General features: G+C 32.6%; 2 protein-coding genes across 2 annotated transcripts; both read left to right on the top strand.

The window, feature by feature from the left end:
- The first annotated feature begins 1,229 nt into the window (after positions 1–1,229).
- Positions 1,230–2,501, top strand: LOC109244139 (branched-chain-amino-acid aminotransferase 3, chloroplastic-like). The gene is made up of 2 exons (XM_019411176.1): positions 1,230–1,287; positions 2,221–2,501. Exons 1-2 carry the CDS (start codon positions 1,230–1,232, stop codon positions 2,499–2,501), a joined length of 339 nt encoding a protein of 112 aa, XP_019266721.1.
- Positions 2,502–3,243: 742 nt separating this feature from the next.
- On the top strand, positions 3,244–14,075 carry LOC109244143 (probable flavin-containing monooxygenase 1). Its single transcript, XM_019411181.1, has 7 exons — positions 3,244–3,334; positions 6,947–7,007; positions 9,085–9,548; positions 11,123–11,360; positions 11,884–12,062; positions 12,700–13,061; positions 13,567–14,075. Exons 3-7 carry the CDS (start codon positions 9,108–9,110, stop codon positions 13,916–13,918), a joined length of 1,572 nt encoding a protein of 523 aa, XP_019266726.1. The 5' UTR covers positions 3,244–3,334; positions 6,947–7,007; positions 9,085–9,107; the 3' UTR covers positions 13,919–14,075.
- Positions 14,076–20,625: the final 6,550 nt, after the last annotated feature.

The following is a 20,625-nucleotide window of genomic DNA, read 5'->3' as shown; positions in this document are numbered from 1 at the left end:
AAAAGGTTAAAGCATACAGTCTAATACAAAAAGGATACTATTCAACCAAGCTTTACAATCAAGAACATCAAAATAAGATGTATTGGTTAAATACGTGCATGTAAAATTCAACTACTAATATAAATACATGAATGCAAAATTCAACTGCTAATTAAAAAAATTGCTCCAAGAAAGAGAACTCGAAACCCTTAATTTTGTAGTTATTGCTCAAAGAATGCAAATTTATGATGATGAAAAGGTGACATTGTAACTTCTTTTATAGAATTATATGCGTATATAAAATTGTGTAAAACTTTTATTAGAAAAAAGACTCTAATAAGTTCTCAAAGAGCTCGTCTTCGTCTAATATAGTTATAAAAATTGTCAAAAATCTGTATCAAAACTTTCCTAGTGTGTGCATGAATTAGTCAAAATTTAAGAACTTTCCAAGTGTGAAATTTTAATACTCCTAAATTTAAATATAATTAAAAGTATCAAAATTTTCCTAGTATGTGAATTAGTTAAAATTTTATTAACTAAAGAAAAACTAAAACCTTCCTATTGTGTGTAACTTAGACAAATTTTATTAACTAAAAAAGATCTTCCCAAATTTAGAAAGAAAAATTTAATAATACTCCTAAATATGGAGTTGGACGAAAACTTCCTATTTTGTAGAGAACGAAAATGTTTCCTAGTATGTGTGTCAATATTATTATAAGTATTAAAAGAGTAATTAAATAATAATTCCTAAATAGTAGGGAATTAATTAAATGACTATTTTTAAATATTAGAAAAATAATCAAATGATTATTTCTCTAATGTGAATTCTATTTTAAAAAGGGTAAAAAAAGGCGAACGATATTTCGCTAAGGGCCTTCGTATTTTTAATATAGTATAGATAGATCCCATTTTCAAAACAAAAGAATATGATTAGGCAGCAATAGTCAAGCACTTGATACCATTATAAAATGATTACTCCCTCTTTCTTTTTAACTGCATGGCAGTTTCTATTTTAAATTAATAACTTCTCTGAGGAAGTTAACTCCATCATTATCTTTAGTGGATCGGGGCAGTTCGCATGGAGCGATACAATATCTCCGTATTACTAAAAATATGCATTTTTTCGACAGACTTCTGTTAGAAATATGCTCATCGAAACTATTTTCGATGGAAACTGTGTATGGTAGAAATCGGGGCTACCCGATTTCGTGGACTCGAGGGTTACTTCAGGAGAAAAATCGAAATAGACCATGAGTGAGCACGATGGGAGGCTTCGAAGATCGAAATACTCGATGACACCTAGGCCAAGTATGACCGACCTCGAGATAATACCGTTATGAACCCATAATAGAGAGAGCAAGATTCCCACAGTGACCCTGGGATCACGACGTAAAATCGGGAACGAATCCGTACTAGGCGGTTAGACAGCTATCCCAATAAGATTCCTACTGTAAATAGAAATGTACCTTATATTAGGGTTCCCCATTATGTAAAGGGGACCCCAATCATTTGTAAAGATAATCTAATCATTGGCAAAGAATACACTATCTTACTTTTCTGACTCATTGCTCATCAGACTTGTCTTTTCTCTCTACTGTTCTTACTTTATTGCTCTTAGTTCTTCTCGAGGTCACTAAGCTCAAGGTCAAAACTGCTTGAGTAACACTGGTTTGATTCACTTGTTTCTTTCATTTATACCGCACATTTCTTGATTATTAATTGGTATTGAACTAAATCACATATCTTTAAAACCACAAATCAAATTGGCGAAATACATAAACAGCCCCTTCAAGTTGTCCTCAACGACCAGCTGAACACCTCAAGTGAGCCTATTTTCAATTAGACCCTTTATTTATTCACAATAGAAGATCAACTAAACACCCGACCATGTTAGCTCCCATTGCGTGAAATCCACTCTCTAGGACGCGAGTTGCCAACCTAAAATTAGGTTTTTTCTTTCTTTTTTTTACTAAAATAATGTGGACCCCACTTAATTTTCATACCCCCTTCTCCTCCAATTATCTCCTCCACCATTCAATACCCTCCTCTAACCCTAAATCACCTTTGCCTCCATTATAAAAGAACAAAATTACCAAATATATCATCACATCAAATTCAACAAATTTAAAGTTAGTGAAGAAATAATTGTCAAATGAACGATTGATCGAGCAAGAAAATCAGCAAAATATGTGAAGGGTAATCTGATAGTAACTCCTGCAATTAAAGGGACAATTCTGCCAGGTATTACACGAAAGAGCATAATCGATGTAGCTCTTAGTCAAGGATTCCAGGTTGAGGAACGACTGGTGTCCGTGGATGAATTGCTTGATGCTGATGAAGCTTTTTGTACGGGAACAGCAGTGGTTGTATCTCCTGTGGGTAGCATTACTCATCAAGGGAAAAGGGTAACATATGGAAATAACAGGGTTGATCTTGTGTCGCAGCAATTATACTCTACACTTACTAGTCTACAAATGGGACTCGCAGAGGATAAGATGGGTTGGATTGTCAAGCTTAAGTGAGCTTCCAATCAAGAGTAGTATTTTCTGTTGCTGCAAAAAAATTTAACTTGGAAGTTTTCAAACACTTGTGATCCAGAGTGTACCTTGATTATTCAAAAAAAAAAATGGGAGCATTGCTTCAATATGTCTGTCGGCAAGATCCAGCTGTTTTTCTAGCTCTAAACTTAGTGGCTCAAATAGCAATACCCCTTTGAATTTCCCGGAAATTTTGATAAATGGGTCATTTGAATTTCCACAACTTTTATAAATGAGGAAGATGAGTTTGAGGAAGATGAAGTTGGAGGTGGAGGGGGGGAGGGGGAGGGTGGGGAGGGAGGAAAAGAAGACGCTGGGAAGGGTTTTTTTATTTTAAATTTATTTTGTTTTTTTTTTTGGTTAATTTGTGTTAAGTTTTAATTACAAATTACACGTGTCGTTCATTGATTGGCTCATCTAGCAAATGTAACTCACGCATCTGGTATGCTGTACCGGGGTGTCTATTTGATTTACTTAACAGACACTTGAAGTGTCTACTTGATAAATAGGTATGTTGAGGTGTTCAAATGACCGTTGTGGATAACTTGAAGGGGTCATTTATGTATTTCACCAATCAAATTTAATTGTTACTTATATTTTCGAGATAAACAGAAACGTCGTCCAACAGATAAAACATGTTTATTTAGTATGTAGTATCTTATCATGTTGAAGATATTTGAAAAAAAATATCACCGATCATTACTCATGTTTACACTGGAAAATTTTCTTGCGTCTGAAATTGATAGGTGAAAATTATCCAACCATATTTTCAGCATTTGTTATTTGGATGAGCAACACTACCATGAAGTAAATTTGCGGTAAGCCCAATTTATATATTAGCTTTACCAATAATCATGTTTAAATGAAGCTATTTCTCTTGATAGTATTCTCACTTCAACTTTATTGCAACAAATTAAGTCTATAATCTATATGTTAAGTGGTTCTTGTAATACCACCAAAACATATACGAGAAATGCTAAAAATATATCCTACTAGTGAATTTATGATTGAAAAGACCATATAATTAGCTTATCATTACTAATTTAGATCTGTTATCGTATCATAATTTAAAAGGATTTTATCCTGAATTTAACCTATTGTATAAGGTTACTTGCATAATTTCCCGGTTAGTAATTTTTCTGATTATGAATAGTTACTTTTCTTTTTGGTTTCCCATCCGATATTCGGTATCCGCATTGGAGCCCGACTATATCCGGATTCACGTCGCATAATTAAGCTCATTTAAGGGGGAAGCACTCCCTATTAATGTTTTTTCAGGTATGAGGTCGAACCCGAGACTTCTGGTTAATGATAGAACTCTGGATCCTATCCATCCCACCACAACCCATGTTGGTACTTCTAATTATTTTTAAGGTGAACTGCACATAGTGTAAAAAAACAATAAATAGAAGTCAATTAAGCTCGTTTAACAATATATATAATTAAGCACCTAGACATATTGGATTTCTTCTTTAATTTTGTGATCTTCGGCTAACATGTATCGAACGATGCTGAAGGTATTGACTACTTCTAGTTCTTATAAAATATAACTACTAGCTTTAATATGCTGATAAACTAAGAAAATGTCTTCTTCCTCTGTTCACCTCTTAGGAGAAGTACCCTAGGGCCGGCATCATGTGGTTTACATTTGACATAATTCACTTGTTATCATAAGGACTTGCGGTGGGATCGATAGGATCTCTCCATCTTTAATCAGAGGTCTAAAATAGAGAAAATTCTGGTAAGAAATGCTTTCTCCTTTAATGGGCCTTAAATGAGAATTCAGATTAATCGGAGGTCCAAAACATGTACCGGGCACTCGAGCACTAGTTTATTTCCTTTCATATGATTGATTATAGAGAAATAGCATGGGCTAGCCAGTTTTCGGATTGGTAATTGAAAAATAGCCAGCGTTTGCAAAGTCATTGAAAAATAGCCACTATTTTGCTGCAATACGAAAAATTCTTGCATAATATACTAGAGATTGGTGCACTTGTGTATGAACTTTCAGCATATTATGCTGGAACTCCAGCACACGGAAAGTTCCAGTATAATATATTAGAGATTGGAGCACCTGTTTATGAACTTCTAGCATATTATGCTGGAACTCCAGTATTTTATGCTGGGTCTGAAGATTTTTCGCGTATAAAAATGGTAGGTGGAGCGATCAATTCTGCAGATACTTCCAATGCATTAACTAATTATAAAAAACAATAGTAAGATTCCATATTTTAATGGAACTTGTCGTTAGCGTTATGGAGAACGTTTCAAGACAAATAAATAATGGAACAGGGACGAAGGAAAAACATTTTATTTTTTTATCGAGAAAACACGTTTTTTTTTCCATCGAGAAAAACACGTTGATGTTATAAAATAAAGACCGTAACGTAAAGATAAGTATAGAGAGAAATTGATATATTATTCGAATTCAAACTGATGTACATAATGAACTGAAATCTCTTCTATTTATAGAAGAAAGGAAGCTGCTGTGTAAGCTGCTACTGCAAGCTACTGTGTAAGCTGCTACTGCAAGCTACTGTGTAAGCTGCTACTATACCAGATATGGATAATCTTCTACTGAGAGTAATGTTTATCCATAACGGAGTACTGAAAGGATAAACTCACTGTACCAGATATAGATAATCTTCTACTAGGGGTAATATTTATCCATAACGGAGTACTGAAAGAATAAGCTCATTGTACTCGGTATGGATAATCTTCTACCGGGGGTAATGTTTATCCATAACCGGGTACCGAAGTGATAAGCTTCTTCATGTCACGACTCGGATTTCCCACCCTCGGGGGTCGTGATGGCGCCTACTAGTAGGAGCTAGGCAAGCCAATTATCAATTACCTCTTTTAGCAAACATCGTCAATATTAGAAACAATGAAGCATTTAATAATGAAGCGGAAGTCTCAAATATATTTAACTGAAAGAAATGCGGAAGTTTAACAAAATCCTCTACCCAAGACTGGTGTCACAATACTCACGAACGTCTAGAGAATACTAAATACAAGGTTCGAATGAAACATAAAACTGTCTGCTTCGGTACAAATGATAACAAACTGAATAAAATAGAAAGGGACTCCGGGCATGCGGACGTCAGCAAGGCTACCTCGAATGTCCCTGGACTGAAGTCAGCTCCCGAATCCTCTACTGCTGTCCAAAGGCTGCTGCTCCGGCGCTGTGATCTGTGCAAAAAGATGCACAGAGTGTAGCATCAGCACAACCGACCCCATGTGCTGGTAAGTGGCTAGCCTAACCTCGGCGAAGTAGTGACGAGGCTAGACCAGACTACCAGTTAAACCTGTGCAGTTACGATATATATATATATATATATATATATATATATATATATATATATATATATATATATATATATATATATATATATATATATATATATATTGCAGAAAAATAAACAGGAAATAAGCAGTTTATAAGGGAGGGGGAGCATGCTGTGGGGAGGCAACAGTTATAAACAAGGAGTCTAAATTCTAAGGTTATAACAGCCAACAGAAACTTAAATCCGGAATAAACACACTTAAGTTATAACTTGTTGCGGCGCGCAACCCGATCCTCAATCATCACTGTTGTGGCGTGCAACCCGATCCATAATCATCACTGTTGCAGCGTGCAACCCGATCCATAATCATCACTGTTGCGGCGTGCAACCCGATCCATAATCATCACTGTTGCGGCGTGCAACCCGATCCATATCATTTAGTATTGTTACGGGGAGCCTTAGCCCAACTGGTAAAGTTGCTTCCATGTGACCAGGAGGTTACGGGTTCAAGCCGTGGAAACAGCCTCTTGCAGAAATGTAAGGTAAGGCTGCGTGTAGTAGACTTTTTGTAGTCCGGCCCTTCCTCGAACACCCCGCATAGCGGGAGCTTAGTACATCGGGCTGCCCAACACTTTAAAGTATTGGCTACATGGGAATTAATAAGAGTTATCCTCAAAATTAAGCTAGTTCAACCATATTGGTAGTGTAAAACGTTAAGTTTCATTAGTTTTTAAGTGACCTGATTGCGTAAATATTTTTGTTCTTTATTGAATAATATCTAAAACTCTTAATGTATTATTAGCGGATTCTTTAATTAATTACTTACCGCAAATTGATGATTAATGGTGGATTCTTTAATTAATTACTTACCCCAATCAAGTTTGGATTATATTCTTATGATAAGTAAGTTTTGATTACATTTAATGAGCATCAACTTTTAAAGATTAACTTTAATCTAAACAACTATTTCAATTTTGTATTCAAGTGGGGCTTATTTGTCCCACATTGATTTGTAACTCATAATATTAAAATTTTGTAAACTTATATAAAGGCCTTGAAGTCTTAATGCAATTTATCATATAGGATTTGAGTGAACATTTGATATAACGCTTTCTCTTTTAATTTGCTTTTGTTTTTTCCCAGAGAGGGAGTTCATAACCTCATATGTTTTGACGTCAGCTTGTTATTAGAGCCTCTTGTTCAGGTAATCTTATACTCTATCTGTCTCAATTTATGTGATACATTTTACTATTTATGTGATACATTTTACTTATCGAAATTCAAACTTTTTAGTGGGTTCGGATATAAGAATTTTGAAATTCCGAAAAAAAAGTATGAAAAAATCAAGTGAAATGGTATGTAGTTGAAAATTAGAGTTGTGTTTGGACATAAATACAATTTGGAGTTATTTTTTAATTGATTTGAAGTGAAATTTTTCAAAAAAATAGCTTTTTGAAGTTTTTCAAATTTCCAAAAATTTCGAGATTCAACTTCAAGTGAAATTTAAAATTTTCATGGCCAAACACTGATTCCAGAAAAAAAAAGTAAAAAAAATTCGAAAAAACGTAAAAAGAAATCTATGGCCAAACGGATCTTTAATTTAATCGTGAATTTGAAGATAGAGTCTTTAGATTTTTTGAGATAAAATTTACAAATGTAGAAACTACATAAAAAAATATTAAGAATTGTTTGATTCTCAAAATCCAAATACCTTCACGTAAATTGGAATATAAAGAGTATCATTATTTGCGTTTATTTCCATATCTGCCCTTTAATTTTTTTAAAGTTTTATTCATCCTTCGGTTTTTTATTTATATCATTTTTTATTCCTTTTATCTTTGCACCTAAGTGATTAACCTAGAAACAAATAATTTAATATTAATTATGTAGATGAAATTATAACTGTAGGTGTTTGGACAATATTTTGATGGAGTTAATAAAATAAAAAAAATATTTGAAGTTGAATATCAGAAAGATATTTCTTATGTTTGACACATTTGAACATTAATTTGACTTTGGAAAGAAAGTTTGAAGTTTTGTAAGTAAAAAATTTGAATTTCACTTGTAAATACTATTCAAATTAGTTTGTCAACTTCAATTTTCTCTTTTACGTTGGAGTTGAAATAATAAAATAAATTTTATAACAAACATTGTTTTATATTTTAAGTTGAACTTAAAGTAATGAAATAATTTTAATGACCAAATTGAGCGCTATTATATATAAAAATTTTAAAGAGCACAAGAAATATTCCTATCGCGTGCAGTTCTTTGGGAGAAGCCTCGAAAGGCATACGAGTGTGCCTTTTGTAGACGAATACCGACTCAGTCCGCTCCTACTGTCCAAATACAATAATGAAAGGCTCGTCCATATTGGCCATACATATATAAACAATGGCGTATTGTCGCTGTACATGTCAGAGTCACGGACTCAAAACATATAATTTTTTCAGATATCAAGAAATTATTAACTTCTTTTTCTTCAAAGTTAATTGGAGTAAAGAGTCTAAAAGTATTTGTTATATGTCCAATGACAAATTAACGTTAATATTGTCATTTTTATTGTTAATTAATGCTAAAAATATAAATTCTTTAATACGTGTGAAAATAATTAAAAAATCAATAAAAGTAGATGGGAGGGAGTAATAATTAATTATAAAAAAGCAGCTTCATATGAATTATGATATTACTCCTATTAACATATATATCTTATTGGATTCTTCTTCTGAGATTTGACATACATTAACTAATTTTGTCTTGTACTCAACTAGCCTTTTTAAACGTTATTAGAGATAGAGCTGGACCTCTATGAATTTAAACTAGTACAAATTCATTTAATACAGTTTTCCTTAATTGCATCAAGAGTACAAGAAAATTAAATTAAATATTCTGCGCGTAAAAAGTTACCTAACTTTTCAAAGTCCTTATAAGTTGTAATGCTTTTATTATGATAGATTGTTTACATTAATTTTTTGGAATACAGTCCTTTTTCAAACCAGGGGCGAATACACCTGGCGAGAAATAGTGTTACGTAATACCGATTCGTCGAACTTTTTATTAAATATGTGTATATAGATAGTATATGAAATAAAAATATTATATATAAATATAAAAAATGATACCGCTTGTTATTATAGTGATGTATTTATTCGTTCATTTCTTCAAATGCTGACACCGCTTACAAAAAATCATGCATACGCCACTGCCCCGGACCTTGTGTTAACGCATGGTATCTTGTGCTGCTCTTTTATATATTGTCCTAACACTCTCAGTTTCTTCAATAGAAATTGTATCCTTATTTCATATCATGGAGAATAAGAGAGTAGCTATTATTGGAGCTGGAATCAGTGGACTTCTTGCATGCAAATACACATTAGAAAAAGGCTTTATTCCTATAGTTTTTGAAGCTTCAAATGAAATTGGAGGAGTTTGGACTCAAACAATTGAATCAACTAGGCTACAAAGTCCAAAGAGAACATTTGAATTCACTGATTTTCCTTGGCCTTCTTCAGTTAGAGGAAGATATCCTCATAATACTGATGTTTTGAAGTATATTGAGGCTTATGCTCAACATTTTGAGTTGCTTCCTTATATTCAGTTGAATACAAAAGTCATTGGGATAGATTATGTTGGAGTTTCTGATGAAGAAATGGATTCTTGGAATTTTTGGAGTGGAAATGGGAAACCCTTTGGCTCTAAGGGGAAATGGCATATTTTGGTGCAACATGCTGAGGACTTCACCACTCAGGTATGTATGTTTAAACTGAAAGAAAAAACAAAAACTTTTCTTCTTTCTCGATGTCTTACATTAGTTTAGGATTGATTAATTTGTTGCTGTATAATCACATCTACTACATTACCACCAAAGATTGCGGTGGGATGTATATGATCTCTCCATACTCCAAATCAAGCGTCTTGGGTTTGAATCCTGAGAATGAAAAAAATCCTGATGCAGAACGAATCTGGATTAGTCGGGATCAAATTCGGATACTGAACACTAGAATAACCACACAAAAAAAATCGGCTACATACGGTCCATATTAATGAAATCCGCTAATTACCAACAAGGGTTATGGTGGAATGTGGTAAGTATCTTTCATCCTTGACCAGAAGTTTCAGGTTCGAGCCTTGGGTATGACGTCGCCTTTGTTAGGGAGCGCTTTACCCCCCAAAATATAGGACTTTTTGGCATGAATCCTAATTTAGTCGGGCGTCAATGTAGGTACCAGATACCAGGTTGGAAACAAAAAGACTCCGCTAATTGGGATAGTAAAGATAGATTTGGGACCAGAACAAAAATAGATAGATTTAGGAGATATATTGATAAATAAGTTCTTGATTTTTTAAAGGTCAAATATTCTGAAGTAAATTCATTCGTTAAAACAATTGATATTTGAAACTGAATGGAATATTTGTAAGTTAGAGTTTAAAAAATACTTAAGAGATGTCGCACGTGCCAAACATATAACTTGATTCATACGTACCCTGTAACTCCATTTGACTTAAGTTGCTCCTATTGCTATTCATTTTTAGAGATCCAAAGAGATCTACATTAGCCAAGATTAATTAATTACTCGTTTAAGTGTTTTGAAATTTAAAATTTATAGATAACGTATTTCTGATTTAGTTACAAAATCTGTGAAAATAAATCTTTTAAAACTTACTCGTTCAACCTTCTTCCACCAATAATAAATAGTACTCCATTCATTCCGGTTTAAATAAACAATTTTGCTCTTTGAGAGAAATGCAACTTATATATTATGTTCGTATAGTTGTTGAATATATAACTTTTAATTTTAAATATTGAGTAATCTAATTTAGCTTCAAAGATAAGTTAAATTAATTCTAGAAAATGGAAAAGGTTTATACAAACAGAAATGGAGGAAGTAGTAATCTATGGAATTAATTATCTTATATATCTTGACATTATAAAGATCTTTACACTTCTACTCACTCTATTTTATTTTTTGTAAAGTGTCTGAATGAGCACGGAGTTTAAAATATTAATTTGGTGACGACGGAAGAGAGTATTAAAGAAAGCAAATATCGCATCAAAGTTAAAATGTGAATAGTCTAAGGTATTGTATAGAGAATAGAATGGTTTTCGAATGTACCAAAATAGTAAGAGCGTCATATACATTGGAACTGATTGACTAGTGTATTTTAACTGGTTATATCATATTACTAATTTATTAATTTGTTTTTAAGTTACCAAATTAGGTTTTCTATAGATCATTCCGCATGTCATCTTAACTTGATAGTGTAAATTTTTTTATATTATTATCGTATGAAAATTTAACTCATTTATGTTCTTAATTCCAGGATTATGAAGTAGAATTTTTGATTCTATGTGTTGGGAGATATAGTGGTCTACCAAATATACCAGAGTTCCCTATAGGTGAAGGGCCTGATGTTTTTTCTGGGACAGTAATACATTCTATGGAGTATTCAGCTATGGACAATGAAAGTGCTAGAGAGTTAATTAAAGGGAAAAGAATTGCAGTTATTGGCTCTCAGAAATCAGCTATAGATATTGCTGCTGAATGTGCTGCTGCTAATGGTAAGAAACTGCTTTGATCATAATCCTTTATTTTCATATATATATTTTCTTGGTTTCCTACCTGATATTTTGCACCAGCATATGGGGCCCGACTAATCCGAATCTGCACTGTGTAAGGCCCATTAAAGGGGGAAGCGCTTCCTACACAAACTTCTCGGGGGAAGTACACAAATAGCCATTCTTAGGGTTGCTATTCAGGGATTAGCCGGTTCTTTTGTCCTGAGAATTTTAAACTAAAAATCTTAATTTCAAGATGATTCAGGACATTTGCATCCCGGGAAATAGAACTAAAAAACTGAAATTCAGAACATATGGCTAATTTCTGAATAGTAGCACTTTAAAGTGGCTACCCGATGTCATTTCTACACACCAAAAAAAGAAATCATTTTAGGGCTCGGATCCCTGACTTCTGATTAAGAGTAGAAGGATCCTATTCATCCCTGGTGTTCTGCACCAAATATCAAATAATCTTATTATTGGCCATCATAAACTGAACCAAAATTTGATCATATTTGTAAATTAGGTCCTGGAAATCCTTGTACATTGGTTCAAAGGACAATAGCATGGGCTCTTCCGAATGGTTGCTTTTGGTGGGGAATTAATCTTGGATTTCTATATGGTAGTCGCTTTTCAGAACTCTTGGTTCACAAGCCTGGTCAGAACATCATTTACAGTGCCTTGGCCACCGTGCTTTCCCCTCTGGTAAATTTTCTTGAAATCCATTCCCTTAAGAAAATAAAGTAGGGAAAATGTCTAAATTTCCCCGTGTACGATTCAAAATTGCTCAATTTTATCATCCGGTTTATTTATTCATTCATACCCTTAACGTTAGCAAATCATCTTATATTTGAATTCGCTGTTAGTGGAGCTCCAACATGATATGAGTGGGAGGAAAAAAGTTCAAATTTATCCCTCAACTTTTGATTATAATTTAAAATTAGAGAAATGTATAACTTTTAGCTGCTGCAAAAATAATAGCCGATAATTTATATATATATGTGTGTGTTTGTGTGTTTGTGTGTGTGCATTATATAAATATAATATACATATTTTATACACTTTTTGATTGGCAAATACAATTAGTTTCGACCAACCAGCCAATTTTGTATTTTGTCCTTAAAATAACCCGAGTGATGGTGCTTCATAAGGGGTAAAAATGAGATTTTTTCCTATTGATTAGGGTAATATTAGATAAATATTTCAAGGATGATTAAGTTGCCCAATTTCAGATAATATATGAACAAATTTGACCCTTTTTTCATATATAATTTTTTTTCCTTTATATATATAATCTTATTTGTTAATGCTTTTATTTTTACTGAACAATACAATTTTTCAGAGATGGGGTTTTTCAAAATTTGTGGAGAGCTATCTTAGGTGGAATCTTCCATTGAAGAAGTACAACATGGTACCAAAACAAAGCTTTCTTCAGGATATGTCTTCTTGCAAAGCATTCTTATTACCTGATAATTTCTATGGAAAAGTGGAAGAAGGAAGCATTATTCTTAAGCAAACACAGTGTTTCTCTTTTTGCAAACAAGGATTGATTATTGATGGAGAAGTTGATGAGCCTATAAAAGCTGACCTTGTTATATTTGCTACTGGATATAAAGGTCAAGAGAAGCTGAAGAATATGTTTGCCTCAAAAAGTTTTCAAAACTATATCATGGGCTCACCTAAATCAATTGTTCCTCTTTACAGGTACACACTATTACTTATTTACTACTATCAAACCAACAACAATAATATACCTAATATAATCCTACTAGCGGGGTTTGAAGAAGGTAGTGTGTACGCAGACCTTACCTATATCTTGAACAGATAATGAGGCTGTTTTCAATAGACTCTTGGCCGGAGAAAAGATGCAAAAATATACCCAAAAACATAACGAAGGCTAATATTAAAATACTTTTAATAATAGAAGGGCAAATTTAGACATTTTCTCTAGAATAAGTTACACGTTTATGATATAAAAAAAAGTAGCCCGATGCACAAAGCATTTTGCATTCATGCAAGGTTCAAGGAAGGGCCGCACACCAGGACGTGATGTAGACAGCTTAACCTAATGCAAGCATTAGTGGCTGCTTCCACGGCTCGAATCTGTGACCTATATGTCACATGGAAACAACTTTACCGTTGCTCCAAGGCTCCCTTTCATGTTTCTGATATGATTTGCTATTTTTTTTTCTTTGTAATATTTGGACAGGCACATAATTCATCCAAGAATACCACAACTAGCAATAATAGGATACTCAGGGAGCATTACAAATCTTCACACATCTGAGATGAGGTGTCAATGGCTAGCACATTTTCTTGACCAAAGTTTCAAGTTGCCAAGCATAAAAGAGATGGAAAAAGAGATTGAAATGTGGGAAATTTACATGAAAAAATATGCAGGGAAAGAGTATAAAAGAGCTTGCATTGCAGCTTTACATATTTGGTACAATGATCAATTGTGCAAAGACATTCGGTGCAACAATAGAAGAAAGAAGAGTTTCTATGATGAGTGGTTTCAGCCATATGTGCAGTCTGATTATGTTGGATTAAGTCCTAATTAATCAGTCTTATTTGGAGAATTGGAGATTCTTTTATATGTATAATTGCCCAATATGTTTGGACGGTGTTATTTTCTTTCTTTTTTACCCAGTATTGGTCTTTCAGATTGGATTGTTTTCTTGTCATATTATGAAATAGAAAAGTTTACAGCTTATCTTATTTTAATGAGTTTGACAAGTCAAGGTTTGATTGTCAGGACCAACTTAACACGTTGCGATGATTTTACAGCTTGTTTGGCTAAGTTTCTAATAGCCTGTTTGGCCAAGCTTCTTTTTGGCCAAAAGTGTTTTTTTGTTGTCAAAAGCACTTTTGGCCAAAAATTGAGGTGTTTGGCCAAGCTTTTAGAAGAAAAAAAAAGTACTTTTGAGGAGAAGCAGAAGCAGTTTTGGAGAAGCAGAAAAAAGTAGCTTCTCTCCAAAAGCACTTTTTTGAGAAGCACTTTTGAGAAAAATACACTTAGAAGCAGTTTTTTAAAGCTTGGCCAAACACTAATTGCTGCTCAGAAGTGCTTTTCAAACTAATTAGCCAAACGCAAACTGCTTCTCACCAAAAGTACTTTTGAGAAAAGCGCTTTTAAAAAAAAAGCACTTCTCAAAATAAGCTGATTTTTGCAGCTTGGCCAAACGGGGCTATNTCTGGGTAGAGTTGTATTTTGGATTATCGTACTAGTATTTAGTTAAACTATTAGATTTCGTCTTCCGCAATTTCTATTTATTATGATTATTCCGCTGTTGATCACATGTTAATTCGTAAATGCATAAAGGTTAAGGAAAAAGGGTAATAAAATCTGTAATACTCAGCTTGCCTAGCTTTCATGAGTAGGCGCCATCCCGACTCCCGAGGATGGGAAGTCCGGGTCGTGATAATAGGTCCTGAACTTAGACTTACAAGTTCAAAAGTTAAGGAAAAGTAGCCCTTAACTTAGACTTACAAGCACTGAACTTAAGGACAGGTGGTCATGAACTTCGAGTTCCAATATCAAAAGTTAAGGACATGTAGTCGTGAAGTCCTGAACTTAAAGTTGCAAGTTCAAAAGTTAAGGACATGTAATCCTGAAGTCCTGAACTTAGAGTTGCAAGTTCAAAAATTAAGGACACTTGGTCCTGAACTTTTATGAGAAGAAGGGTGTTTTCGTCCGGGCAGGTAAAGTTTATTAAAGCAATGGCTAAAGACTAAAGACATTTTAAACAGTGACTTAAAAGTAAATACATGTGTTATTAGTGGCTAAACCGTGAACTTCCCCCTTTAAGTTTTCTGTATTGTCCAAACACTAATTGCTGCTCAGAAGTGTTTTTTAATAATTAGTCAAATACAAAATTGACTTCTCACTAAAAAGTACTTTTTAGAAAAAGCGCCTTTAAAAAAAAGCACTTCTCAAAATAAGCTGATTTTTGCAGCTTGGCCAAACGGGCTATAAAATCAACTTATTTTAAAACGTGATTTTTTTAAAGGTGTTTTGTTAAAAAAATTACTTTTGGTAAGAAATAGTTTGTGTTTGTCTAATTAATTTAAAAAAAGATTTTTGAGCAGCAATTAGTGTTTGACCGAGCTTGTAAAAGTACTTCTATAGTATTTTCTAAAAAATACTTTTCAAAAAAGTGCTTTTGGGAAGAAGCTAGTTTTTTCTGCTTCTCAAAGACTGCTACTGCTTCTGCTTTAGTCAAAAACACGTTTTTTCTTCTAAAAGCTTGGCCAAATACCTCAACTTTAAAAAAGATACTTTTGGAAAAAGGCATTTTTGGCCAAAAAAAAAAGCTCCGCCGAACAGGCTATTAGTGGTCTTACTCCGCCAAGCTAACCAACTTCCTTAACAACAAGCCTTAACTTCCCTAGGGGCCGTTTCACTATTGGGATTAATTCTGGTATAAAATTTAAGATTATATTTATTCTGTGTTTGGTTATTGGTATAGTTAAAACTGGTATACATTTAATACTAAAATCTTAATATATATTATCTATCTCATAATGATAATCTTGGAATTATAATCCTAAGATATCCTTGTTCTGAACGACCCCTACATCATCAAGCAACTCACAACTAACTTAAAGAAAAACATAGAGGCATAACATTCATTCTAAAGTTTTCTCACATCAACAATAATACATAATAATAGTCCTTAGGATCAGCTCTTAGTCTCGTAGTTAGCCCCGTAATAGTCCTCTTTTATTTGAGTTTGGGACTGACAATATGAGTACGCTCATATACACAGAGTAATGATAACATGAGTTGACCAAATGGAGAAGGTGATATTCATATAACATCTTAATTGTTTTGGGACCAAAGTGATCACGCCCAACTTTGCCTTATAAAAAGAACTAAGCGGTCGTTGCAAATATAATCCGGTTTACAAGTCCAGAGTCGAGTCCCACAGAGAACTAAGGCTTAGCTATAGTTGTTCAATATCGCTAAGAAACACAAGTCCAAACAATTTCCTAATTATAAAGATTATAATATTTATTTTTATCTAATTAACTAAATACTAGAAAGCAGTAAAACTATCAATTAACAAGGATAAGGATTGAGACAAAATTAAGAAGCTCTAGAGTTATGATTTCCCCTATTGTCGGAATCCTTTCCGCTACGTTTTCTATAAATTTGCCTAAGTTTTCTCTACCGACATGAGTGCTCTGAGTGTTGTAATTCTCTCCCGAGTAACTACCACAATTTACTAGACATATTCTCCCGAATTACGCTAGCTGGCATTAAGTACGGCTCACTCGGATCGCACCAAGGTTTTGTTATCCCTAATCCCACCTTTAGACCCTCCGTATTGATCCCTCATATACGTTAGGAGTGATGTTGTTCAACAACTACCTAAATATGCACTCTCTCCCGAGTAATACACACTAAATAGCACAGTCGATTGAGAGCTTTTCAACCAACCACAATATAAACGTAGTTGAACAAATAGAGAAAAAGCTACAACAAATCTATATTAACGTAACAGGAAAATCATCCACCAATAGGTTCCATCAAAATTCTAGATAACAAATTAGCTATTCATAATAGTATGCATAACTACAATACTAGAATTCATAACCAATAATGGAAATAGGAAGAAGGAAGTGAAAAACTCGTAGAAGAATTCTCCGCCTTGCTCCTAGTGTGTTCTTGCCTCCGTAGGTCTCAATTCCCTGTCCAATCTCCACGGCGGCTCCGTGCTCTGCCTAGGTCTAAATTCTGTCAAAAGTGACGTTTAGGTCTATTTATTTGTGTAGAAAAAGACCTAAACATGTAGGCCAAGTCCTAGTCAAACCAGGAGACGAAATAAGTCTTCAAAATTCGGAATGTGCACGCCCCAGGCCTGGCGTCGCCAGGCTAACGCCTGGTTAAGCTGGCCTTTGGCTGGCCTCGCTACGCTAACACTTGGTTAAGCTGGCCTTTGGCTGGCCTTGCCAGACTAAAGCCTGGTTAAGCTGGCATTTGCCTAGCCTCGCCAGGTCCCTCCTTTTCACTGTTCTCGAGTACACTTTCAACGTTTAAGTATTCCTTTTGCTCTACTTTCACCTCCAATACACCTACACATAAAATAGACTCCATTACGCGCAAATAAAATATAATTTATCGTTAAAGCATATAAAATGCAAGGCACATAATGTACGAAACTATGGAATCATAGTCACACATCACAAAGCTTAGTCATTGTTATAGTGTTGGTAAAATTTTACTCACTTCAATCTATAATAAGTGACTTTTTATGCATTTGGCATACCCCATTAGAAAATTTTAACTCCGAGAGAAAAAAGATACTTCATTAAATTGCTCTTAATTAACATTTATATATTGTTAACTTGGAGAGGCACAGATGCACCGGTGAGGAGGAGTGAGAGGCTGGCATTGGAGGGCCAATGGAGAGGTTGAAGTAGGCCGAAAAGGTATTGGGGAGAGGTTATTAGGCGAGATATGACGTTGTTCCAGCTTACTAAGGACATGATCATGGATAGGAAGGGGTGGAGGTTGAGTATAAAGGTCAAGAGTTACGTAGTCGAGCATTGTCCGTATTAGGTTTGATACATCACTTCGTGTCTTTTGTGTATCCATAGACTTCTGTTATTCCTTGTTACTGCCTTTATTTCGGTTTTCTGTTTGCGTTCTTTAGTGTTAGTTTTGTTAGTATTTTCGCTTTGGTATCCCATCTGGTTTGCTTGTTATTTTCTTCCATTTGTCTTTTCTGAGCCGATGGTCTATCGGAAACAACCTCCATGCTTTCTTAAACATAGGAGTAAGGACTGCGTACACTCTACTCTCCTACACCTTACTTGTGGGACTATACTGAGTATGTTGTTATTGTCCTCTATTATTAACTTGATATATTGGAATGTGTAAATAAGAATAAATTTTGAAAAAATAACGTTAATTCCTTCTCGATTATTTATTATGAACCGGATGGAGTACCAAATAAAAGAGGGCATGGGACATGTGGACAGCAGTCACAGCACCCAACATTCTGAATTATATATAATCTATATCTATATATTATTAAAAGGAGAGGATAAAGCCCTCTCCTTAAGCCAAGTGGCAGCATAAAAAAAAGCCACATGGCATAATTAGTTACTATTTAGTTTTTTAGTTAATAATTAGTTATTAGTTATTATATTTGAATTTAATTATCTATAAAAAATGAAAAAAATAAAAAATAAAAAACTACCATATATATATATATATATATATATATATATATATATATTATTAAAAGGAGAGGATAAAGCCCTCTCCTTAAGCCAAGTGGTAGCATCAAAAAAAGCCACATGGCATAATTAGTTACTATTTAGTTTTTTAGTTAATATTAGTTATTAGTTATTATATTTGAATTTATTATCTATAAAAAAGGAAAATAATAAAAAAATAAAAACTACCATATATATATATAATATATATTAATTGGTTACTTTATTTTAATTAAATAAATATAGATATCTTATAATTAATTATAATAAAAATGAAAATCGGAAAATATAAATATATAAAAAATAACTACCCATTCAAATTGGGTGGGAGTAGTTTCAAGTTGGAGTTTTAAAATTATTTTAAAATAAAAAAAATTAACTATAATAAAAAAACGAAAAAAGAAGAAGAAAAACTACTCATTCAAATCAGGGAGTAGTTTCAAGTTGGAGTTTTAAAATAAAAAATTACAATTTCAAATTGGGGAGCAGTTTCAAGTTGGAGTTTTATAATTATTTTAAAATAAAAAAACAAAAATAAAGCAATAAAAAACTTTTGATTCAAATTGTGGAGTAGTTTCTTTCTAATATTCTATATTCTATATATCTTCTATATATTATTAAAAAGAGAGGATAAAGCCCTCTCCTTAAGCCAAGTGGTAGCCTAGAAAAAAACCTTATGGAATAATTAGTTAACAACAAAGAAATTATCTATTGAAAATTAACAAAGAAATTAACTACCTAAATTAACTACTAAAACATGGGTGAGGGTTGGTTTAGGTTAGTTAATTTCTTTATTTCGTTTTTAAAATCATTTTCTTTTTTATTTTTTGAAATAAAAAGTATATCTATTCATTAAAATTCAAATAATATTATTGAGAAAAATATAATAAAATTTAAAATGAAAAATATATATTTTCAAGAGTAATAAAATATATATCTTCTATTATATTACAAATAGCAGACAAAAATATTAAACAAGTAATATGCTAATAATCTATATATATATTATTAAAAGCCAAAGAAATAGGCACCACATTAATCCAAGTGGTAGCCTAGAAAAAGCCACATGGCATAATTACTTAATAATAAAAAAATTATTTATTAAAAATTAACAAAGAAATTAACTACTCAAACATCGGTGAGGTTGGGTATATCGTGTTGACAAATAAGATGACAATTGAAATTTATTAAAGTAATACGGTCTAATAGGATCAAACAAGCCCGATTATAATTTAATTAATATTTTTTAGTTAATAATTAGTCATTAGTTATTATATTTGAATTTAAATATCTATAAAAAACGAAATAATAAAAAATAAAAAACTACCATATATATATATATATATTAATTGGTTACTTTATTTTAATTAATAAATATAGATATCTTATAATTAATTATAATAAAAAATCGAAAATATAAATATATTAAAAATAACTACCCATTAATATTGGGTGGGAGTAGTTTCAACTTGCAGTTTTAAAATTATTTTAAAATATAAAAAATTAACTATAATAAAAAAAAAAAGAAGAAGAAAAACTACTCATTTAAATCAAGGAGTAGTTTCAAGTTGGAGTTTTAAAAGGAGAGGATAAAGCCCTCTCCTTAAGCCAAGTGGTAGCCTAGAAAAAATCTTATGGAATAATTAGTTAACAACAAAGAAATTATCTATTGAAAATTAACAAAGAAATTAAGTACCTAAATTAACTACTAAAACATGGGTGATGGTTGGTTTAAGTTAGTTAATTTCTTTATTTCATTTTTAAAATCATTTTCTTTTTTATTTTTTGAAATAAAAGTATATCTATTCATTAAAATTCAAATAATATTATTGAGAAAAATATAAATAAAATTTAAAATAAAAAATATATTTTCAAGAGTAATAAAATATATATCTTCTATTATATTACAAAAGAATAGCAGATAAAAATATTAAACAAGTAATATGATAATAATCTATTTATATATTATTAAAAGCCAAAAAAATAGGCACCACACTAATCCAAGTTGTAGCCTAGAAAAAGCCACATGGCATAATTAGTT

The sequence above is a fragment of the Nicotiana attenuata genome, unplaced genomic scaffold (assembly GCF_001879085.1).
Source record: "Nicotiana attenuata strain UT unplaced genomic scaffold, NIATTr2, whole genome shotgun sequence".
Lineage (NCBI taxonomy): Eukaryota > Viridiplantae > Streptophyta > Magnoliopsida > Solanales > Solanaceae > Nicotiana > Nicotiana attenuata.
The sequence above is the reverse complement of the archived record's forward strand: the minus strand, read 5'-3'. Positions and strand labels throughout refer to the sequence as shown.

Excerpts from the sequence above, each read along its gene's own strand:
- LOC109244143 (XM_019411181.1), top strand. The coding sequence starts at position 9,108 with ATGGAGAATAAGAGAGTAGCTATTATTGGAGCTGGAATCAGTGGACTT. Across the intron at positions 9,549-11,122 it reads CTGAGGACTTCACCACTCAG|GATTATGAAGTAGAATTTTT; the intron begins GTATGTATGTTT and ends TCTTAATTCCAG. Across the intron at positions 12,063-12,699 it reads CCACCGTGCTTTCCCCTCTG|AGATGGGGTTTTTCAAAATT; the intron begins GTAAATTTTCTT and ends ACAATTTTTCAG.
- LOC109244139 (XM_019411176.1), top strand. The coding sequence starts at position 1,230 with ATGAGTGAGCACGATGGGAGGCTTCGAAGATCGAAATACTCGATGACA. Across the intron at positions 1,288-2,220 it reads CTCGATGACACCTAGGCCAA|GTATTACACGAAAGAGCATA; the intron begins GTATGACCGACC and ends CAATTCTGCCAG.